We start from the raw sequence: 24,559 nt of genomic DNA, 5'->3' as shown, positions 1-24,559 counted from the left end.
CACCCGATCCCGTTAGTCGCCTTTTACGACAAGCATGGGTTGCTAAAGATCTACCCAGGTAACATGCTATAATCGGCCCTGCGTCGGCCCAACGTCGGCAAAGTTCATCGGCCCTGCTTCGGCCCTGCATCGGCCCTGCATCGGCGCTGCACCGGCCCATGCAGCATCGGCAAACATCGTCGGGGCGATGAAGTTTTGCTCATCGGATTGACATCGGCCCGACGTCGTAAATATTTATCGGGCCAGCCATTGGCCCGACATCAGCAATTAAACTGGGCGGCAAAAGAAAGTGTAGGGCGAGTTGCATGATCCATAAAGAAAAATAACAAGAAGAGGTTTTGTTGTGAATTATAATATAATCTAGGGAGGGGTAACAAATGATTGATCAACCACAGTTTGAATGAAATTGTGCAATCACAGGTAATGTGAGCTCAAGGTAAACAATGGTGGGGTAAGAAATTTCATTTTCAAAAGTTGTCTGAAATGTCACCAAAAGATTGTCAGACACACTACAAGTTCATTGTCGATACAGATGCCTTCAATAGCGTGTATGACCTCCAGCTGCCTCAATGCTGTGATACGCCGCCTCATCGATGACGTCAGTCTTCTGATGACGACTGGAATCCGTTGCCACTCGTCTCTCAGAGCCTGCTGCAATTCTTGTCTGTTGAGGGGAGGCTGATGGCGTGCTCTAATCTGGTCAAGATGGTCCCACAGATGTTCAATAGGATTCATATCGGATGAGTGGACAGGCCAGGGCAAAACGTCAACGTTCTGCTGGTTTAGAAAGTTCCGAGTCAGTCTTGCAACATATGGGGCCTGTCATTGTCGTGTTGATACAATGTCCCCTGCTGTTGGTTTTGTAAGAACGGAAGAACTTTCTTTTTCCGCTTAGTTTATTATCGGGTCAGCATCGAATTGACATCTGCCCAACGTCGACAATAATTATCGGCGCAGCATTTGGTTGACATTGGCCTGGCAGTAATTATAGGTTTAGAATCAGCCTTGTCCAGTCCCTCAAGTCCTATCACCATCCAAGCATTGGTCATTCAGACTTCATCGTCTTTTCATTTACAATGACAGCTGGGATGTTCAGTATTTTTATCTTTCATAATATTTGATGGCAGTTCTTGACTTTCTTCCAGATAGTGCATAAAGTATGAAAACAAATGGCTAACAACTTGCAATAATCGTTTTGAATTGTCGAAATCTTCAAAAATAGTAAAAAACATCCAAACTTTATTTTTTTCCTAACTTAGCTTTTTCATTTTTTATTGTCTTAAATAGGCTGTTCCCTGCAGTAGTCATTACTGACATTTCTCATCTTAATATTTCATGTAAATGATGCCACAATAGAACCTTTCCTAGTGTAGTGTTAGGGTATATAAATCTAAACATTTCCAAAGCGACAGCTAGCTCTGATGTTAAAGTTACAAAGAGAAAAGGAAAAATTAAAAAATACTGAATTTTTAAAAAGATAATTTTTTATCATGGTTAATACTTTGAATAATATGAATACTTCTAGCTGTACGAAACAATCGAAATGCTTACACTAGTTACAGTACTATTTTGTATGTACCCTAATACATGTGTATAGTTAATATACTCACACGCAAAAGAAACGCAAGTGGTATTAAGCAAATAGGTAACAAACATGGAACCATAAATTGATACGAATTTTAGCATGTAGTGCAGCCTGATGGTGTTATCAATATTTTTGGTTGCATTTTGGAAGCCCCGAGTAAAAACGCAACATAAAAAACGAATCGCCAAAACGCACCATTTCAATGTGTACGTGGGTATCATGCACCCATTTCTCGAGAAATGGAAAATGCACGAACTGTTACGAACTGAAATGGGTATAAAACTGTGGCCGATTCTTGGACCTACCACTCATTGGTCAACAATGCCACGCCTAACTCAAATTCAGAGAAACCAGGCTATCGAACCTTTGGAAGCTGGATAGTCTGTCCAAGATGTTGCCCCCCATTTCAACGTTAACATAACCACAATTTACCGTCTCCTGCATCGATACAATGCTACACAGACCACAGATGACCTTCCTCGGAGCGGTCGTCCTAGGGTCACCACACCTCGACAAGATCGGCAGATTACCCGTCAACACCAGCGACATCCGTTCCTAACTGCAAGTGCAAGTGCTCGACAGACAATAGGAACACATAATCGACACATGAGCCCGGACTCTGTGATCCGACGTCTCCGTTCCAACAACTTCAGATGTCGCCGACCAGCACGTTGTCCTGTTCTCCAACCACGGCATCGACAAGCACGACTTCAGTGGGCACATGGTCATCGCAATTGGCGTCATCGTGAGTGTAGGCGTGTCATCTTCTCTGATGAAAGTCGCTTTTATGTCTCCCATGCAGACGGAAGAGTCATAATTTGGCTGCGTCGAGGTGATCGTTTCGCTGACAGACACGTTGTGGAAAGGGATCCATGGGGTGGACCTAGCGTCATGATATGGGCAGGGATTGGAAGTAATGCGAGACTTGGAACCATGTGCTTTCTGAAGGTCGGGGACACGGCGTCACTGCTCAGCGGTATATCGACCAAGTGATCAGACCCCACGTTGTTCCATTTTTTGCACAACATCAACAACACATTTTCCAGCAGGACAACGCTCGTCCCCATGTTGCCAGAACTACCATGGTCTTTCTGCAACAACTCAACAATCGTATTCTACCGTGGCCAGCCCTGATCGGAACCCCATCGAACACTTGTGGGATGAGGTTCAAAGGCGTCTGCACAATGTGCGCCCAGTCCCTACAGCTGCCGATGAACTACGCACAACTGCTCTGGGTGTGTGCAGGAGGATCCCTAGGGCCTTCACAAATCGTCTGATCCACTCAATGTACAGGAGGTGTGTGGCAGTGATCAACGCTAATGGTGGTCACATCAGCTATTGACTGACATTTTGGGTATTGACCCGAAACTGTGTAAGCCCTTAACATTTGGAGAAAAAAACAATTATGTCATCTGCCTTTGAATCCCTTAAACTGTCTTCAGTCTCATTTTTGTCAATCTTGCCCTATTAGTATTTCTTGTCTTTACTGTTGAAAATGAATAACATGTATACTGCATACTTGACTTGCGTTTCTTTTGCGTGTGAGTATACTTATAATTGAACACAGAGAGCAGAATATAATGGCAAACTTTATTATTATTATTATTATTATTATTATTATTATTTACAAGAAAACAGTGTAGCCAACAGCAACAAGGCGGGTGTGAAACATACAATCTCAAACCAGTTTTTAAGCCCCAAAATTTCATTTATGTGGCTTCAGGTGTTCGCCAGATAAACTTTTCCCCCATTCCTTTAAGTTAAAAAAGCATGAAGCAAAGGCCATAACTCCATACAAAATACATTCTTAAAACCATCTTTTGGAGTTTGTACCTTAGATAAGCACGGAAAGTTTCATTTATATAGCTTCAGTAGTGTCAAAGAGAACCTGGCAGTATATATGTACCGAGTTAAAAAACATGAAGCAAGGGTCACAACCCTGTGACAAATATGTTGTCAACACCAACGTTTTGGATTTCCTTGTTCCTTTGCAATTCAGCTGTTTTGTTTGCAGATTCCCTATCTGCAGCTGTTTTTCATAACGCGTTTTCCTTGCGCAATTTCTAAGCCTTGCTCCTACATACTCACCAGTTTAGACAAATAACTGATACCTTTTTTCATATTAGATGACTAAGAGTCATGTGTGATTGCTCAAACTACCTGACCGTCTGAGTGATTTGCCCTAACTGTTTCACATTTTGTCGCAAAAGGAGATTTCAAAAGTGTGGCCACGACATCTAACGTGAGCTGACGCCATAATGTAAACAACTTGGTGTCAGGTCGGTTCCACATGTGGTAGCTCGGCCCCCGTTTCTGTCGATGGTACATGCGATACAAATATAATACAACTACTGAAAACATCAACATAACTTCTACAATGGTGACAGCAATACGTCTTGGTATTTGTTTTTCCTTTCATTGGAACTGTGATAATGGCGCTGTGATTAGTTTGCTGAAATAGTGTTTTCCGTGAGTCTAATGTACATGGTACATGCTGTGATTGTACAAGATAATTGATAACCAATTGTGTATGCATATATTTATCATCAAATACACATTACTAATCTCTTCAGAAAATGGAATATATTATCATAACACGACAGCTCGTATTTCCAACATTCTGCCATGGATATTAAGATCTAATATTAATATATGTACCCTGTACTCTCGATTAACGTATGATTATGTATTGCACGTCTTCAACTCTTATTTGATATGTTATCTGAAATGTCAGCAATGAGTAAACTTTATTTCATTTCGTTACAGTCTGCAATTTTATTCGAATAGCCCAATAGACGGTGGATGATTTCTCGCCGCTGTAAATTTGTCGTCTGGACAGGTGCGCGTGATTTGACCTCGCTTGTTGTGACGTGGATGACGTCAAATGAAACAGCTGATCTAATGTTGTGGTAGTATAATGGATACACGTGGTTTCATTTTCCAAATAACAATATTCTCTTTGACTGATCTAGAAAGCATGCATATCTAGTATATCACGATTGGATAATGTCCAATTATTTTACTAACAGTGTTAGAATATTTGGCGCAGTTTTCTAATTTTGGTATGTTGTCATGTGCTGTTCATACCTGTTTGAACTCTTTATATTCCAAGAAAATAATGTCCATATATAGTTGAGTAAGGGAATGGAATGTTTTACAGTGAGCAAGCTGTCAAAATGGATCCAATATTAAACAACCTAGATTTTTAATATTTTAGCTTCATCTTATAGAATCTCGAATGGTTCAATGTATAACATCAACAGTAAAAGTAATTAGATCTACTGAGGGTGAACATGGCAGACAAATAGAGCACCACTCACAGTGTACCTTACATACGTCGTTTGGTTTGTTTCTGTTATCGGCTGCGTTCCGTCTCTACGCCTTGCACATAATCGCAGAGCCTATGCAGCCTGTAACCATATTAACATCGACGTGTAATTCCATCGCTTCAGTTTAGAAATACTACATAAAAAACATCAACATGTATTCATATACAACTAAATTTTGAAGAGTACGAATGAACTGTTAAACATTCTTTCAAAAATTGCTAATGAGAAAAAAAAACATCATTCGCAACAAATCCGGGCCACTTGGGCATGACCTTCACCTCTCCTTTCGCATCCAGGATTAGCGCTCCGTCAGTCCAAGCGTTGGCGTTTTATACATATTGCTCGGCTATGCACAATAATGTTCTTCTTATTGTAGCCAAACTGTTTTTAATGAACCTGAGAAGTTAGAGACACAATGTCTTTCTATCACAGCATTACAAATTCTTTTCAGTTATGATTTGGGGTATTTTTTTAAGTGGATCACCCATGGATAAGGGAGAAAATGTGGGATGTACAGCTGAAAGCTATTTCAGGCTTATTTTTAGAGACAGTTACACATAGTAATATTAATCTCAAGCACACAAACTCCTTCTCAGAATCTGCCACCATGATCCAAATAGGAGATGTGCAATAGATCAGTGCTCATGTAACATGATGTAAAGAGTAATAACTCTGCACTCTATTTGATCAGGTTTAGCCTCGTATTGCAATATTTCACTGCTGAGGTTGTGTGTTCACGGAATATTAAGTGATGTTTTTTTAATGGAAACCCCCCCGAAATGTTCTGCAGACTTTATTATGATGCGGTGGTGACTGAGAACCAAGACTATTTTTTAAGTCAACCATAGCAGTTCGAGTTGTCATTACAATTTAAGAGACACAACAGCAGTCTAAGGCCACTATAACTTAATGACATGTTACATCTGAATATCTTGGATAATTACTGATGGTGACCAACTCTTTTTATTCCGGGACAAGCCGAAGGTTACGGAAAGGGCAGAGTGGTGACGAATGTCTCGTAGGGTCAGTAGTTCTGCTCTCTGATTGGTCAATCTCACTTTGAGGCATAATAAAATTCAATTTTGTTTAGTCCCAATATTTGTAACAGTCATGAAAGATATAATTACGGGTAGAATTATGTTTTCTTGAGATGTAATCAGTCATGCGTGACGAAAGCTCGTGTGCCCTGCACGGTATGCCCGTGCAGCATGCTACCCTATAGTGTTTCTAACAGCAGTATATCCAAACGTTAAAATTTCTTTCTTAAGCTCGGTTTTAAATGGTTATTCAGGAACCAGCTGAAAGCAGCAGGACTGAGGGCTGGACGAGTCATAAAGTGTCCATTGTTGACAGATCACCACAAAGCTGCTCGTTATCATGGTGTATTGCGCGCCAGAACTGGAATCTGAGAACTTTGAGACGGATCCCTTGGTCAGACGAAAGTCGCTTTCTGCTCCACGTCACTCATGGAAGAACGACAGTTTGGAGGCACCGGAACACGGCCTACGCCCCTAGGAACATTAAACCGACTGTTGCACATGGCGGGGGCTCGATAATGGTTTGGGGGTGTATCTCTCATGATTGCAGGTTGGATTTGGTCACCATAAGGGGCCATTTAACAGGGGATCAGTACATCCGGGACGTTATGAGGCCAGACGTGGTTCCTCATTTTGACAACCACCCTCTTGATACTCGACCTCAGTACATGGATGACAATACAAGGCCTCATCGTTCGCATGCAGTCGCAGATTACATGAGGGCCAAAGCAATAACGACTCTACCCTGGCCAGCAATGAGCCCAGATTTGAACCCCCTTGAACATGTTTGGGATTTACGCCACTTGGAAGCAGCACTGCACTGCAGCAGGAGTGGTTGTTGTTGACCCATCAACAGACCCAACGTCTGACTAGAGGCATGAGACATAGGGTGGAATACGTCATCCAGGGACGTGGCGGTTATACCCGCTACTGAGCTGATTCTCGTGTCATGTCAAGTAGATGCTTTAAGGAACATTTTCACATAAAACATCAAACGTAACTCGTTTACTTAATCCTGCAGCTCCATACTTTTTTTAGGTATTGTCTAAGGTCAAAAACAGTACCTGTGTTACCTTGATGTTTTTGTCAGTAAATTTCAATCACAACTCACCAATATCTTCTTTATTTGTTGTCAAATATTTGTTCTATACGATGACATTGGTATCGCCCAGCTCCTGTGGTCACTAATCCCATACCATGGTTTTTGCCATTTGTCATGGTTCAGAAATAGGGTGTGTGCTTAATTCTTTTCTTTGTGCATATTTATATTGTGCAACAACTGAAATTTTAATGTGATATGCGAAGAGAAATTTATTAACTTAATGAATTCAAACTTTTTACAAAAATTTCTTTCCGCAACGCTTTTTAAAATGTTTAAGAGACGACAGTCGTCGCCGTGATTATTAAATTACATCTCTATCTATCCTTCCTTTTTTTTCATGGTTGAATCGAGGAGTTTGTTAATGTTTCCTGTGAGTCTTCTGATTTCGTAGCTAAATTTCCCACCTCTCACATTATATATATCAATAAGTGTCTCATAAGCCAATGTCTGACTGGACACACTCCATACACCTTTGGTATTATGTGCATCAATTTAATATTGTATGTGCGTATGACACTTTAATAAACTACTACAACTGTATTTTCATAGTTATTTACACCAGGGCCTTTATGCATTGTGAACTTCATCTCAATGCCACGTTTAATAATGCCACTGCTGCTAACAATGGCTTTCAACCACAGATCATGTTTGAAAAAGTACATTCGGGAATATATTTTCCGCATATGCACCATTACAGTTTTCACTTCGATTATTACGTATTGTGTAGTTGTAATCTCTAGTGCAGTTGTTAGGCTTTCAGGAATGTTATTGTCTACCCCCCTCAGCCACCGAGGCTTCCACAAAAATGAAAATCCGACACCTGGCAGTCTAGGGGCGCGTTGCAAGCCATGAATCGCTTAGAGAAAGCAAATTAATCGTTGTAACAGTTCGAAGCGCATGCGCACTCTTCCAAAATGTCGGTGCAACTACCGCTTCGTTGCCTTGACGTAGAAGAACGTAAACATGTTGTGAACATGTTCTAGCATTATTAAAACGGAGTGTGCTAGCTGGGGAACTTGTGTTCAACTATAGGCTGTTGGGGTCGTGATCAGTACTCACTTTAATACATGGCGATAACATTTCATGAAAATATTGCAGTAATATGCCATGAAACAGTATCGCCTGCGTTACAGCATGTTGTTCTTGAATAACATTTTAAAAACATTTTAATAACATTTCATGAAATACTTTCTAGCATAACATTTCTGCAAAGTGTTTAAAACATTGTAAGAACATGTTATGAAATATGTTCACCTATGTTATGGCATGATGTTCTTGAAAAGCATTTAAAAAATATTTCAATAACATTTTGAATAATTATAAAACATTTACACCTTATTCGGGTGATTTTACATATATGTACACACTGTATTTAAAACATGATGATGACATTTCATTAAATATGTTTCGGCAAAACATTTCTGCAACGTGTGGAAAACATTGTGATAACATGTTATGAAACATTATCGCTATGTTAAAGACTGATGTTCTTGAATAACATTTCAAACACGTTTCGATAACATTTGAATGGTTGAAAATCATTTCTGAAATGTTAATTTAGATGTTTTCACGAAAATATTTTTGAAAAACTACAATGAAAACTTTTGAAAATGTTATGTAATAGCGGGGGGGGGGGGGGTACCGTTTGGGGTACATCAAGGTCGATGTGTAGCATTACCGTCTTGGGTACATCAAGGTGATATGTGAGGTTACTGGTGTACATCAAATTGATGTGTGGGGCTACCGTCTGGTGTACATCAAGGTGATGTGTGGGGCTACCGTCTGGGTTACATCAAGGTGATGTGTGGGGCTACCGTCTGGGGGACATCAAGATGATGTCTGGGATTACCGTCTGGTGTACATCAAATTGATGTGTGGGGCTACCGTCTGGTGTACATCAAATTGATGTGTGGGGCTACCGTCTGGTGTACATCAAGGTGATGTGTGGGGTTGCTGTCTTGTGTACATCAAATTGATGTGTGGGGTTACCTTCTGGGGGACATCAAGATGATGTATGGGATTACCGTCTGGTGTACATCAAATTGATGTGTTGGGCTACCGTCTGGTGTACATCAAGGTGATGGGTGGGGTTGCTGTCTTGTGTATATCAAATTGATGTGTGGGGTTACCTTCTGGTGTACATCAAGATGATGTGTGGGATTACCGTCTGGTGTACATCAAATTGATGTGTGGGGCTACCGTCTGGTGTACATCAAGGTGATGTGTGGGGTTGCTGTCTTGTGTACATCAAATTGATGTGTGGGGCTACCGTCTGGTGTACATCAAGGTGATGTGTGGGATTACCGTCTGGTGTACATCAAATTGATGTGTGGCGCTACCGTCTGGAGTACATCAAGGTGATGTCTGGGATTACCGTCTGGTGTACATCAAATTGATGTGTGGGGCTACCGTCTGGTGTACATCAAGGTGATGTCTGGGATTACCGTCTGGTGTACATCAAGATGATGTGTGGGGTTACCGTCTGGTGTACATCAAATTGAGGGCAGTCGGGTAGCCTAGTGGTTAAAGCGTTCGTTCGTCACGCCAAAGACCCGGGTTCGATTCCCGACATGGGTACATTGTGTGAAGCCCATTTCTGGTGTCCCCCGCCGTGATATTGCTGGAATATTGCTAAAAGCGGCGTAAAACCATACTCACTCACTCACATCAAATTGATGTGTGGGGCTACCTTCTGGGGGACATCAAGATGATGTCTGGGATTACCGTCTGGTGTACATCAAATTGATGTGTTGGGCTACCGTCTGGTGTACATCAAGGTGATGTCTGGGATTACCGTCTGGTGTACATCAAATTGATGTGTGGGGCTACCGTCTGGAGTACATCAAGGTGATGTCTGGGATTACCGTCAGGTGTACATCAAAGTGATGTGTGGGGTTACCGTCTGGTGTACATCAAATTGATATGTGGGGCTACCTTCTGGGGGACATCAAGATGATGTCTGGGATTACCGTCTGGTGTACATCAAATTGATGTGTTGGGCTACCGTCTGGGGTACATGAAGGTGATGTGTGGGATTACCGTCTGGTGTACATCAAATTGATGTGTTGGGCTACCGTCTGGGGAACATCAAGGTGATGTGTGGGATTACCGTCTGTTGTACATCAAATTGATGTGTGGGGTTACCTTCTGGGGGACATCAAGATGATGTCTAGGATTACCGTCTGGTGTACATCAAATTGATGTGTTGGGCTACCGTCTGGGGTACATCAAGGTGATGTCTGGGGTTACCGTCTGGTGTACATCAAAGTGATGTGTGGGGTTACCGTCTGGTGTACATCAAATTGATGTGTGGGATTACCGTCTGGTGTACATCAAATTGATGTGTGGGATTACCGTCTGGTGTACATCAAATTGATGTGTGGGGCTACCGTCTGGTGTACATCAAAGTGATGTGTGGGGTTACCGTCTGGTGTACATCAAATTGATTCAATTCAATTCAATTCTTTATTGTATGAAAGGCCACAGGCCCATATACAACGGAGTTACATAACATATTTTATAAAATACAAAGTCAAGGTAACAATTCACTTCGTAACAAAAAAGCATTATGTATGTACAAAGCCAGTTGATGTTGTGTTATAAGATCCTTGCAAGACAGTAATGAAGACAATCTTTTAGCATTAAAATGAGATAGAGACCACTGCGGTAAGTACTTGTCTCTTAGATTTTTCGTATATAGGGCAAATAAACATGAAATGGTATTCATCTTCGACAACAATGTCACAAAATGGGCATAATCGTATCGATTTTTCAATAGATGAAAATCTCCCTGTGTTAATTTTTAGATCATTCAGGCCAAGTCTGAAACGAATAAGGGTGTTACGAGAATTCCTGTACCGTAAATTTGATAAATAGGATTCTGGTTCAAGCAATGACTTGAATTGGCGATAAGTATAATATCTTGAACTTTCATAAATATCTGAATGCCATTTCTGATGAAACATGTCAATGGCACGCATGCGAAAGTACTTAATGAAAGCATTTGCATTACCAATTGTCTGGGACAGCCAAATGAAACCAAAGCCATATGTAAAAAGCAATGTACGAATACAAGAAGCGAATACAATTGATGTGTTGGGCTACCGTCTGGGGTACATCAAGGTGATGTCTGGGATTACCGTCTGGTGTACATCAAATTGATGTGTTGGGCTACCGTCTGGGGTACATGAAGGTGATGTCTGGGATTACCGTCTGGTGTACATCAAAGTGATGTGTGGGGTTACCGTCTGGTGTACATCAAATTGATGTGTGGGGTTACCTTCTGGGGGACATCAAGATGATGTCTGGGATTACCGTCTGGTGTACATCAAATTGATGTGTTGGGCTACCGTCTGGTGTACATCAAGGTGATGTGTGGAATTACCGTCCGGTGTACATCAAAGTGATGCGTTGGGCTACCGTCTGGGGTACATCAAGGTGATGTCTGGGATTACCGTCTGGTGTACATCAAATTGATGTGTGGGGTTACCGTCTCTAGTACATCAAGGTGATGTGTGGGGTTACTGTCTGGGGTACATCAAGGTCATATGTGGGGTTACCGTCTGGGGTACATCAAGGTCATGTGTGGGGTTACCGTCTCGGATACATCAATGTGATGTGTGGGGTTACCGTTTCGAGTACGTCAAGATGATGTGTGGGGTTAGGGTCTTAGGGTACATCAAGGTCATATGTGGGGTTACCGTCTGGGGTACATCAAGGTCATGTGTGGGGTTACCGTCTCGGATACATCAAGGTGATGTGTGGGATTACCGTCTTGAGTACATCAAGGTAATGTGTGGGGTTACCGTCTGGGGTAGAAGTAGTATATGTAATAGGGGTTCTGGACCACTTCCACTGGAGCCAGATTTATATACCAATACCACGACTACAGAGGGAATTTCTTTATGTGTAAATGATGATGCGATTCAACGATAGTCATAAGTTGTATTAAAAGAAACATCAATATTAATTAATAATGAATAAAATTTAATTTAGCCCACGAAAGGAAAGGTGTAGGAGCAATAAAAATAATAGCCACCCCGGCTAAGGTATCTAAAGATGTGGCCATGAATTGGTTAAAGAAACTAGAGGTGTGGCAAATATACTTACCGGCACCGCGTTATATACCGAGGAAGAAGTTTGATATTTTCACAACGAATGAAGTTCATCAGGCTGACCTCTTGTTTCTTCTCCACGATAAGGTTAGACGCAAAACATATAAATACGCTTTAACCATAGTGGATGTGGCTTGTCAATACAAAGAGGCTGAGTCATTAACCTCAAAAGATTCAACAGAAGTAGCTAATGCACTGAGCCGCATATATAAACGCAGACCGCTAAAATGGCCTAAGTTATTTCAAGTAGATCCCGGTTGCGAGTTTATGGGATCGGTAACCAAACTGTTAACAAAGCGCGATGTCGAAATCGTCCGTGGTGAAAGAGGCCCACCGCAGTCAAGCTATCGTGGAAAGATTTAACCGGACATTAGCGGAACGTTTGTTTGGCTATCAGTATGGGATCGAAATGAAATCCGAACGATTGAGATCAACCGAATGGGTGACACAATTATCAGCTGTTGTATCAGCGCTGAATAATGAAGTAACGAGATTAATCGGTAAGAAACCATCCGATGCGATTAAAATGAAATATGTGACTTCCGAATCTTCAGCACCGAGGAGAGGCAAAGAACAAAAACTTCCGGATAGAGTAAGCGTAAGATATTTATACCAGCCCGGTGAACTGGAAGGAGGCCTACGTCACGCAACCAATCCGATTTGGTCTCTAAAGACATATAACATTAGTCGATTGGTTATGAAAGAAGCAGAGCCTATTCTTTATTATCTTAAAGATCGACCGGGCAGGGCATTTGTACGAGAAGAGTTGTTCATAGTTCCAAACGATACTGTATTACAACCCTAAATAACCATAAGCATAGGTAGTTACACCATCCTTATCAATCCATCTCTTTGTATCTAATGGGGATAATGATGTCTTGTTCATTCTTAATCCATATATCCTGTGATTGACACTTCTTAAAGTGTTCATCTCATGTTTGAATGTTCTACCATTGATTAATGATTCTTTATACTGTTCGTGTTTGATATGCTTTTTTACTACATACTTCTTAACACCCTTGGCTTTTCTTATCTCCCCATTATGGGACTTCTTTATAGAATACATCTTAGGTCTTAATCCGACATACTCCGCTATAGGGGTCCCAGCACATTCATCCTTCTTCTTACCTAACACCTTTTTATTTACTACGCTGTGCAGTGGGTTATCTTTTAGGTAATCGCTCGTGTCGTACATATCTATTTTTTTTCTGCCATATCTTTATACACATCCTCGGTTTGTATTTCCATCAACAAAGAATCTGTGTCTGTATATAACACCTCGCATCTACCGCCGTATTGCTTCTTAAGTTCGTTGTAATAAAAGTCATACATTAAGTGTTTTGACAAGTCGACGTACACCGGTCTATTGAATTTTATATTACTCTTCTGCATATGCAACGCGGCTAAGTCATTATCGAATATCTTGCTTCTGTTAAAAGCCGGACTGGCTATAAGTTTCCCGAGTCTTTCTTCCTCATTAGACCTGACTAATTTAACATCAACACGCTTTCTTAGATTCTCCATAGTTTTACCAAATACTGAGTTATTCTTGAGCTTATATAGATTCTTTTCGAAATTGCTGGTAGCTATCTTTCTTAATTCTGTGTTCAGCCTTATATAGGGCTCCATCCAAGGGCTTTGATCAAACTTTAGAACTCTGTGTATTTTCTTTAGTTTCATACCTAACGATAGATATAACTGGAGATTTCTGTAGTAAACTATATATTTTGTCTTATCCATCAAATTTGGTACGAGTTTTTCTATGTTAGCTAACCTAGTATTACCCATCAAGGAGTGTTGATATTCCGACATCCAATCTTTATTAACCATTAATCTTTCGGGAGCTAGCGGATAACTGTTATGGTCTTTATGTAATGAATTTGGATATTCCAAGTCAACTTCTAGTATGTACCCTTTATTCGCATCATTCGCATTGATATTATGGATATTATTCACTTCGATATCATCGATCCACTCAAAACCACCCGTGGGTAAAGGTTGACTCATAGCCCATCCGTACAAATTGTAAGCGTCGAGATATAATATGTGCGTGTCGGGTTTACTCGGATCATATCCTTCCACTAATTTATTATTAGCCTTAGAATACCTTTTCGCTGCAATCGATATACCACCTCTTAATCCTTTCTCAATAAACTAGTGCATATCGTAATCTGTGAGTAGTTTTAGTTCTACACCGGTCTTCTTCAACAATGCATCCCATGATAGTCCGGGACCATGCCGGGTCCAAGCCGTATTGTTTTAAACATGTCTTTCTAAATATCTCGAATATATCAGTGAGTAACAGTACATCGGTTTTTAAGTACAGATCGTGATAATCGCCTAAATTCTTACAACCTAATTTATCCCAGACCGTCAGAGCGTGTTTATAATCTGGTGTACATCAAGGTGATGTGTGGGGTTACAGTCTGGGGTACATCAAGGTGATGTGTGGGGTTACTGTCTGGTGTACATCAAGGTGATGTGTGGGGTTACAGTCTGGGGTACATCAAGGTGATGTGTGGGGTTACTGCCTGGGGTACATCAAGGTGATGTGTGGGGTAACCGTCTGGGGTACATCCAGGTAATGTGTGAGGTTACGGTCTGGGGTAGAGCAAGGTGATGTGTGGGGTAACCGTCTGGGGTACATCAAGGTGGTGTGTGGGGTTACGGTCTGGGGTAGAGCAAGGTGATGTGTGGGGTTACCATATGGAGTACATCAAGGTGATGTGTGGGGTAACCGTCTTGTGTACATAAAGGTGATGTATGGGGTTACCGTCTGGAGTACATCAGGGTTATGTCTTGGGTTACCGTCTGGTGTACATCAAGGTCATGCGTAATGTTACCGTCTGAAGTAGATCAAGGTTATGTGTAATGTTACCGTCTGAAGTAGATCAAGGTCATGTGTAATGTTACCGACTGGAGTACATCAAGGTGATGTCTGAGGTTACCGTCTGGTGTACTTTCAAGGTGATGTCTGGGGTTACCGTCTGGTATACATCAAGGTCATGTGTAATGTTACCGTCTGATCAAGATGATATGTGGGACTACCGTCTGGAGTAAATCAAGCTTATGTGTGGGGTTAAATAACGGGCTGGTGTACATCAGACTAATGTCTGGGGTTAGGGTCTAAGTGTACCTCAAGATTAAGTGTCAGACTACCGTTTGGAGTACATGAAGGTGATGTGTGGGGTTACCGTCTGGTGTACATGAAGGTGATGCTTTGGGTTACCGTCTCGGGTACATCAAGGTGATGTGCGGGGGTTCCGTCTGGAGTACATCAAGCTGATGTGTGGGGTTAGGGTCTTAGGGTACATCCACGTGATGTGTGAGGTTACGGTCTCGGGTACATCAAGGTGATGTGTGGGGTTACCGTCTGGGGTACATCAAGGTGATGTGTGGGGTTACCGTCTGGGGTACATCAAGGTGATGTGTTAGGTTACCGTCTTGTGTCTATCAAAGAGATGTGTGAGGTTACCGTCTGGGGTAGATCAAGGTGATGTCTGGGGTAACCGTCTGGAGTACATCACGGTGATGTGTGGGATTTTCGTCTAGAGTACATCAAGGTGATGTTTGGGGTTACGGTCTAAGGTACATCCAGGTGATGTCTTTGGTTACTGTCTCGGGGACATACAGGTGATGTGTGGGATTGCGGTCTGGGGTTCATGAAGGTGTTGTGTGGGGTTACCGTCTAGTGTATATCAAGGTGATGTTTGTGGTTGCCGTCTTGAGTACTTCAAGGTGATGTGTAGGGTTACCGTCTGGGGTACATCAAGGTGACGTGTAGGGTTACCGTCTTGTGTCTATCAAAGAGATGTGTGAGGTTACCGTCTGGGGTAGATCAAGGTGATGTCTGGGGTAACCGTCTGGAGTACATCACGGTGATGTGTGGGATTTTCGTCTAGAGTACATCAAGGTGATGTTTGGGGTTACGGTCTAAGGTACATCCAGGTGATGTCTTTGGTTACTGTCTCGGGGACATACAGGTGATGTGTGGGATTACGGTCTGGGGTTCATGAAGGTGTTGTGTGGGGTTACCGTCTGGTGTATATCAAGGTGATGTGTGTGGTTGCCGTCTTGAGTACTTCAAGGTGATGAGTAGGGTTACCGTCTGGGGTGCATCAAGGTGACGTGTAGGGTTACCGTCTGGAGTATATCAAGGTTATGTGTGAGGTTACCGTCTTGGGTACATCAAGATTATGTGTGAGGTTACCGTCTGGGGTGCATCAAGTTGATGTGTGGGGTTACCGTCTGGAGTACATCAAGGTTATGTGTGAGGTTACCGTCTTGGGTACATCAAGATTATGTGTGAGGTTACCGTCTGGGGTGCATCAAGGTGATGTGTGAGGTTAACGTCTGGGGTACATCAAGGTGATGTGTGAGGTTACCGTCGGGGGTAGATGAAGGTGATGTGTGAGGTTACTGTCTGGGGTAGATGAAGGTGATGTGTGGGGTTACCGTCTTGGGTACATCAAGGTGATGTATGGGGCTACTATCTGGGGTCATCTTGGTGATCTGTGAGGTTACGGTGATTAACAGTAACCTCACACACTACCTCACACACTATCTTAATGTATGACATACAGTAACCTCACACATTACCTAAAAGTAAGACAGATATTAACCCCAAACATTAACTTTATGTATGACAGACATTAACCTTACACACTACCTTAATGTATGACAGACAGTAAGCTCATGCTTTACCTTAATATAAGACAGACAGTAACCTCACTCATTACCCTAATGTATGACAGACAGTAACGTCGCACATTACCTTTCTGTATGACAGACAGTAACCTCACACACTACCTTAATGTATGAGAGACAGTAACGTCACACATTACCTTAATGTTAGAACCGGGTTTGTTAGAGGTCACACTTAAAGAAGCACGTATATCTATATTGTAGTGTAATGTTCGTTAGAGGTTACGCTTAAATAAGCACGTATATCTATATATTGTGTGTGGTTTGTTAGATGTCATACTTAAAGACGCACATTATCTATAGAGTAGTGTGTGATGTGTTAGAGGTCATACTTAAAGACGCTCATATATCTATAGTGAAGTGTAATGTTCGTTAGAGGTTACGCTTAAAGAAGCACGTATATCTCTATTTTAGTGTGTTAGATGTTACACTAAAGATGTACGTATTTCAATAGAGTATTGTGTGGTTTCTTAGAGGTTATACTTTAAGATGCACTTATATCTATAGAGTAGTGTGTGATGTGTTAGAGGTCATACTTAAAGACGCACATATATCTATAGTGAAGTGTAATGTGTGTTAGAGGTTACACTTAAAGATGCACATATGCCTATTGAGTAGTGTGTGGTTTGTTAGAGGTTACAACTTAAAATGCACGTATATCTATAGAGTAGTCTATGGTTTGTTAGAGGTTTCACTTAAAGAAGCACGTATATCTATAGAGTATTATGTGGTTTGTTTGAGGTCTCGTTTAAAGATGCACGTATATCTATAGAGTATTGTGTGGTTTGTTAGAGGTCTCAATTAAAGAAGCACGTATATCTAAAGAGTAATGTGTGGTTTGTTAGAGGTCTCACTTAAAGAAGCACGTATATCTATAGAGTAATGTGTGGTTTGTTAGAGGTCTCACTTAAAGAAGCACGTATATCTATAGAGTATCATTTGGTTTTTTTGGTGGTTACACTTGAAGATACGCACATATCTATAGAGTAGTGTGTGGTTTATAAGAGGCCATACTTAAAGACGCAAGTATATCTATAGTGTAGTCTAATGTTTGTTAGAGGTTACGCTTAAAGAAGCATGTATATCTGTAGAGTAGTGTGTGTTTTTTTGGAGGTTACATTTAAAGATGCACGTTTATCTATAGAGTTGTGTGTGGTTTGTTAGATGTTTTACTTGAAGATGACCATATATCTATAGAGTAGAGTGTGGTTTGTTAGAGATTATACTTAAAGATGCACATATATCTATAGTAGAAACGATATTAGAGCTGTCTAAAATATCAACCATAATTTTGTCTTACAGTTCAAGTCTTTCATACCACATTTCCCCCTCCTTTGTCTGTATTTTGTTCATGATATAACGTGTTCATTCTTCGTTTTATCCTAAACTCACGTATGGACTAATTCACTATACTGGACGATAGAAATAACAGATTTGTCTTTCCCATCGGCTACAAATTCTTAAATGGGACTCCCAGCGTTTTGAGCCACATTCGTGCAATTGTTTCTCCACTCCCTTACCCGCGAACCATTACAACAATGCAATATGTAAAATGTATTGGAGAAGACTATGTGTGTCGTCATGGGTAGGAAGATGCTTGCACGGGTGAGCTGGAAATGACCAGCACTGCACAAATGGAAACGCGTTAATGTGTACCACTTTTAGAGATTATCATGATTGAAAAGACAAATAACAAGAGTAGTGCAGATAGGTTAAAAGAAGGTTCATTAAGTATGCAAATACACAACACAAAACATACGTACGATAAAGAACAACACTTTGACGTATGATTATATATGAAGTCAAACACACATCAGCATGAAGCACACAGTGTATTTCTACAGCCTTTTCATAAGAAACTGCATTTTGCGGGGTGTCAAAATTGAGGCTTTTGGCTTACATATATATTGCATACTTGATTAAAATTAGTTAAAGGTTTAAAGTTAGCGTTCAGGCTTTGGTAAAATATTTCAGTATCATAATTGTTAGTTCCTGGGGCATGAAACTTTATATTTGCATGACATTGTATCTTATCCTGCCACATGAAATGTTGGTGACATGTTTATCAAAGGTAGATTCAAGGTCTTCTTGCATTATAGATCTACATTTGTACCCACTAGTTGACTACTTGACCAACGGTCCCTGTGGATGCATGGGTTCACTGATCAAACAGTACTTTGTTTACCTGTCATAATTTCATAAAGGATCGCCATTCAAATCTGGACAACTACAAGCGTTTAATAGACAGGCTATTTCGCAGCCATCACCATAAGGTTACATTTACACATCTAAAAAACCGATTCGTAATAGTATTTGTTTGATATTTCCATTTGTCACATTCGTAAATCTGTGAAAAAAGTTTATTTCATCCGGAACAGTGACGTTCCCCTGTTTAAAAGAATCGTCCAGATAGTTCTGTCGGCACCATCCTCCCATATCGTATTGTATCAGTATTGGACGTCAAACATTAAATCGCAAACATATTTCACTCCTTGGTTACATATATTTTTTATAGTTTATTTGATAGTTTATATAAAACGACAACGCCTGGGAATAACCAGTCTAGGTTAGCCGAAACAAACTCCATGTGGCGTCATAGGCACAATATAGCATGAACATTTGAGGAAACGATCACTGAAAATCCGTGATGGAAAGGAATGAATACTAGCTCTACGGTATGAACAAAGTAAATATACTAGTCATTATCTAGATTATTAAGGTCCATCGGAATAATAATAACATATATGCAACATTGTTATAACATATCAAACTAACCCATAACCCTGATTGCTGTTGATGATGCAGGGTGTTGGCGTAGTGGAAGGTGATGATGATGATGATGATGATGATGATGATGATGATCTACCTGCGACACACATGCGCACATTGAAGACAATGTCAATAACAAAAACCAAAACCAGGGAAGGGTTGTGAGACAAACACTCTCAATTAACAATGCCACCAATTTCCTTCATTTACAGGGACTCCTGTTTGTACGAGCTGTATACAAAATTCTATCAAAGAAATATGTAACTTATACATAGCACATATTTAACATAGTCGTGCAGATAAGACAGTCCAGTACATATTGAATGGGAAACCCCGTTTTCCTGATTTAACAGGGATGCACAAAAGTAAGCTCAATTGTTTTGGAGATCCCTCGATTCGGAACGTTTACGTCTGACGAGCATCTCCGTGATGGCATAGCCGGCCATACCCACACACATCACCCCAATACACACGTACAGCTTGATGTAGGTGAACAAGAAGTCGTTGTAGGCGTATGTTACTATGAAGCCAACCGATTCCCACAAGCGATAATTTGCGAATGCCGCCTCGGTGTTTTCCGTGAAGAGGTACCCGTAAAATGCTGTGGAAGAAAGCATTATTGAATAATATAAAATCAGGGCTTTTCTGTCGATTTATAAGCCTACGTTGCAAACAGACAGCCGCAACATACACACCAACACAGTGCACTGTTACTTGTTCAATTATAATTCATAAACATTTACCAACAATCAAGTCTTTGGAGCTGGCACGGGTGGCCCACTCGACTCATAGGGCGCCACCTTTCGCCGTGCAGAGTTGCGTCCCTTGGGCACGCAAGAAACCAGTGATTCTTGGTTCGAATACCCGCTTCGCCACGAATATGTTTCCAGGTTTGAAAGCACATACCCATGCTCGTGGGTTTCACCAAAGTGGTAAACGTCTTAAACCTGCATCACTTATGGCTTTCCTCCAACATCAAGCTGGCATGCCTTTATCTAACTGGAATACTGTTCAAAGCGGTGTTAAACTCACTCACTTACACACTCACTAGCTCAGGAGGTTTGACCGGATTTCTTTTAGCAACTTTTCATTCAAATTGTTACCTTGGACAGTTATCTAAACATTTTTTCTCTTGATGGCCATAAGTGGACACGTCTATTCCAAAGGACTAGATAGAATTAGAATCATATTTGGCCTGCTTGGAAGGTCAAATTATGAATTACGGAAAACAATGCAATATTAGAATGAAACGTATCAGACATGTTCAAATGGTTGACAACTAAACTTTTTCATTCCTACATAGTTTAGGACTTCTGGCATGATCAAATACATGGCTCAATGAGTGAACAGTGGCATTTCTGCAAATTCAAGAGACAATCTAACCATGAGCAAATCAACGACTCCAGATGACCTTTTCACAATGTGTTCGTACTGTTGTTATCTATGTCTCCTGAGCAAATTACCTTGTGTCAAAGACTCGCTAATGTTCAACGATTGAAAAATGCTTTTAAAACCCCTCTAAATTCAACCTTTTCGACGCATGTTATGCCTTATCCAAAACATTCTATGGCTGAAATGAAGAAAGTTTAGCTCTCATTCATTTGAACACATTTGATAACCTTCTAAAAGTTTTCCGATTTCGTAACTTATGCTGGTCCCGTGGGCCAAATGGAGCCTTTATCCTACCCTGTCCTTTGTAATGTACTGACCGTTAATTTGTGTCTGGATTACTGCATCCCCCATCCCCCAGCATGCAGCGATGATGTAGTACACCACCACAGTGTCGGGGTTCGGCATCCACAGAAGAAGAGCTATCTGACAACCTCCATGGACCAGGAACGCTGTCATATAAAAGGAGAAAGGTCAAAGATATGCATAGAGCTGTTATGTCATACCTTTTGTGTAGGCATACTCGGGAATTGGGTCTTTGGGTGAAAACTTGGACAGGAACGGAGCTAGAGCTGGGGACAGAGAAACGGAGACAGTTGGAGGCAGACACAGAGGCACTGAAACAGAGGGAGGCAGACACAGAAACACAGACACACCTCCCTCTGTGTCAGTGTCAGTGTCTCTGTGTCTTCCTCCCTCTGAGTCAGTGTCACTGTCTCTGTGTCTGCCCCCCTCTGTGTCTTCCTCCCTCTGTGTCAGTGTCAGTGTCTCTGTGTCTACCTCCCTCTGTGTCAGTGTCAGTGTCTCTGTGTCTACCTCCCTCTGTGTCAGTGTCAGTGTCTCTGTGTCTACCTCCCTCTGTGTCAGTGTCAGTGTCTCTGCGTCTTCCTCCCTCTTAGTCAGTGTCAGTGTCTCTGTGTCTGCCTCCCTCTGTGTCTTCCTCCCTCTGTGTCAGTGTCAGTGTCTCTGTGTCTACCTCCCTCTGTGTCAGTGTCAGTGTCTCTGTGTCTACCTCCCTCTGTGTCAGTGTCAGTGTCTCTGTGTCTACCTCCCTCTGTGTCAGTGTCAGTGTCTCTGCGTCTTCCTCCCTCTTAGTCAGTGTCAGTGTCTCTGTGTCTGCCTCCCTCTGTGTCTTCCTCCCTCTGTGTCAGTGTCAGTGTCTCTGTGTCTACCTCCCTCTGTGTCAGTGTCAGTGTCTCTGTGTCTACCTCCCTCTGTGTCAGTGTCAGTGTCTCTGTGTCTACCTCCCTCTGTGTCAGTGTCAGTGTCTCTGTGTCTTCCTCCCTCTGTGTCAGTGTCAGTGTCTCTGTGTCTGCCTCCCTCTGTGTCTTCCTCCCTCTGTGTCAGTGTCAGTGTCTCTGTGTCTACCTCCCTCTGTGTCAGTGTCAGTGTCTCTGTGTCTACCTCCCTCTGTGTCAGTGTATCTGTGTCTGCCTCCCGCTGTGTCAGTGTCAGTGTCTCTGTGTCTGCCTCCCTCTGTGTCAGTGTCAGTGTCTCTGTGTCTACCTCCCTCTGTGTCAGTGTCAGTGTCTCTGTGTCTACCTCCCGCTGTGTCAGTGTCACTGTCTCTGTGTCTACCTCCCTCTGTGTCAGTGTCAGTGTCTCTGTGTCTACCTCCCTCTGTGTCAGTGTCAGTGTCTCTGTGTCTACCTCCCTCTGTGTCAGTGTATCTGTGTCTGCCTCCCGCTGTGTCAGTGTCAGTGTCTCTGTGTCTGCCTCCCTCTGTGTCAGTGTCAGTGTCTCTGTGTCTACCTCCCTCTGTGTCAGTGTCAGTGTCTCTGTGTCTACCTCCCTCTGTGTCAGTGTATCTGTGTCTGCCTCCCGCTGTGTCAGTGTCAGTGTCTCTGTGTCTGCCTCCCTCTGTGTCAGTGTCAGTGTCTCTGTGTCTACCTCCCTCTGTGTCAGTGTCAGTGTCTCTGTGTCTACCTCCCGCTGTGTCAGTGTCACTGTCTCTGTGTCTACCTCCCTCTGTGTCAGTGTCAGTGCCACTGTGTCTACCTCCCTCTGTGTCAGTGTCAGTGTCTCTGTGTCTGCCTCCCTCTGTGTCAGTGTCAGTGCCACTGTGTCTTCCTCCCTCTGTGTCAGTGTCAGTGTCTCTGTGTCTGCTTCCCTCTGTGTCTTCCTCCCTCTGTGTCAGTGTCAGTGTCTCTGTGTCTGCCTCCCTCTGTGTCAGTGTCAGTGTCAGTGTCAGTGTCAGTGCCACTGTGTCTACCTCCCTCTGTGTCAGTGTCAGTGTCTCTGTGTCTGCCTCCCTCTGTGTCTTCCTCCCTCTGTGTCAGTGTCAGTGTCTCTGTGTCTGCCACCCTCTGTGTCTTCCTCATTATGTGTCAGTGTCAGTGTCTCTGTGTCTGCCTCCCTCTGTGTCAGTGTCTCTGTGTCTACCTCCCTCTGTGTCAGTGTCAGTGTCTCTGTGTCTACCTCCCTCTGTGTCAGTGTCAGTGTCTCTGTGTCTGCCTCTCTCTATGTCAGTGTCAGTATCTCTGTGCCTGCCTCCCTCTGTGTCAGTGTCAGTGTCTCCGTTTCAGTGTCAGTGCCTCTGTGTCTACCTCCCGCTGTGTCAGTGTCAGTATCTTTGTGTCTGCCTCCCGCTGTGTCAGTGTCAGTGTCTCTGTGTCTACCTCCCTCTGTGTCAGTGTCAGTGTCTCTGTGTCTGCCTCCCTCTGTGTCAGTGTCAGTGCCTCTGTGCCCGCCCCCCTCTGTGTCAGTGTCAGTGTCTTTGTGTCTACCTCCCTCTGTGTCTTTGTCAGTGTCTCTGTGTCTACCTCCCTCTGTGTCTTTGTCAGTGCCTCTGTGCCCGCCCCCCTCTGAGTCAGTGTCAGTGTCTCTGTGTCTACCTCCCTCTGTGTCTTTGTCAGTGTCTCTGTGTCTGCCCCCCTCTGTGTCTGCATCCATCTGTGTCTGCATCCCTGTGTCTGCCTCCCCTGTGCCCCTGTCTCTGTGTCTGCCTCACTGCCTCAGTGGGAGGCAGAACCAGGGACACAGTGACACTGACAATGACACAGAGGAAGGCAGGCACAGAGACACTGACACTGGAACAGAGACACTGACACTGACACAGCGGGAGGTAGACACAGAGACACTGACACAGAGGGAGGTAGACACAGAAACACTGACACTGACACAGAGGAAGGCAGGCACAGAGACACTGACACTGACACAGAGGAAAGCAGGCACAGAGACACAGACACAGCGGGAGGCAGACACAGAGACAGTGACGCATAGGGAGGCAGACACAGAGACACAGAAACACTGACACAGACACAGAGATACTGACACTGAGGGAGGCAGACACGGACACAGATACACAGACACAGACGGAGGGATATATTTTTTCTACGTGATCTTCTTAGAAGAGGAATATGTACCTACCTAGAATGAAGAACGGTATGTGTCCGACGTACTGAACTAGGCGGCCAAAGGTGAAAGAGCACAAAGCATCTACCACTCCATAGCAGATCATGATGTAGCCCACGTTGGAAATGCCCATGGAGCATGTGATGTAGGACTGAAACAAAAATGTGTTGTGTAGA

At 42.6% G+C, this 24,559-nt stretch overlaps 1 protein-coding gene across 1 annotated transcript in view; it reads right to left on the bottom strand.

Moving 5' to 3' along the window:
• Positions 1-18,579: 18,579 nt before the first annotated feature.
• The window catches only part of LOC139454199 (protein unc-93 homolog A-like), a 30,886-nt gene continuing 24,906 nt past the window's right edge, over positions 18,580-24,559 (bottom strand). The window contains exons 5-7 of the mRNA XM_071235771.1: positions 24,399-24,534; positions 21,350-21,481; positions 18,580-20,241 (exon numbers count right to left, since the gene is read on the bottom strand). Coding sequence (XP_071091872.1) covers positions 20,012-20,241; positions 21,350-21,481; positions 24,399-24,534 — 498 coding nt within the window. The 3' untranslated portion in view covers positions 18,580-20,011. The remainder of the gene's footprint in view (positions 20,242-21,349; positions 21,482-24,398; positions 24,535-24,559) is intronic.

This window comes from Haliotis cracherodii, unplaced genomic scaffold (genome assembly GCF_022045235.1).
Source record: "Haliotis cracherodii isolate W230 unplaced genomic scaffold, xgHalCrac1.p SCAF_10, whole genome shotgun sequence".
In the NCBI taxonomy this organism is placed as follows: domain Eukaryota; kingdom Metazoa; phylum Mollusca; class Gastropoda; order Lepetellida; family Haliotidae; genus Haliotis; species Haliotis cracherodii.
Note: the sequence above shows the minus strand (reverse complement) of the source record. Positions and strands in the feature narration are given on the sequence as shown.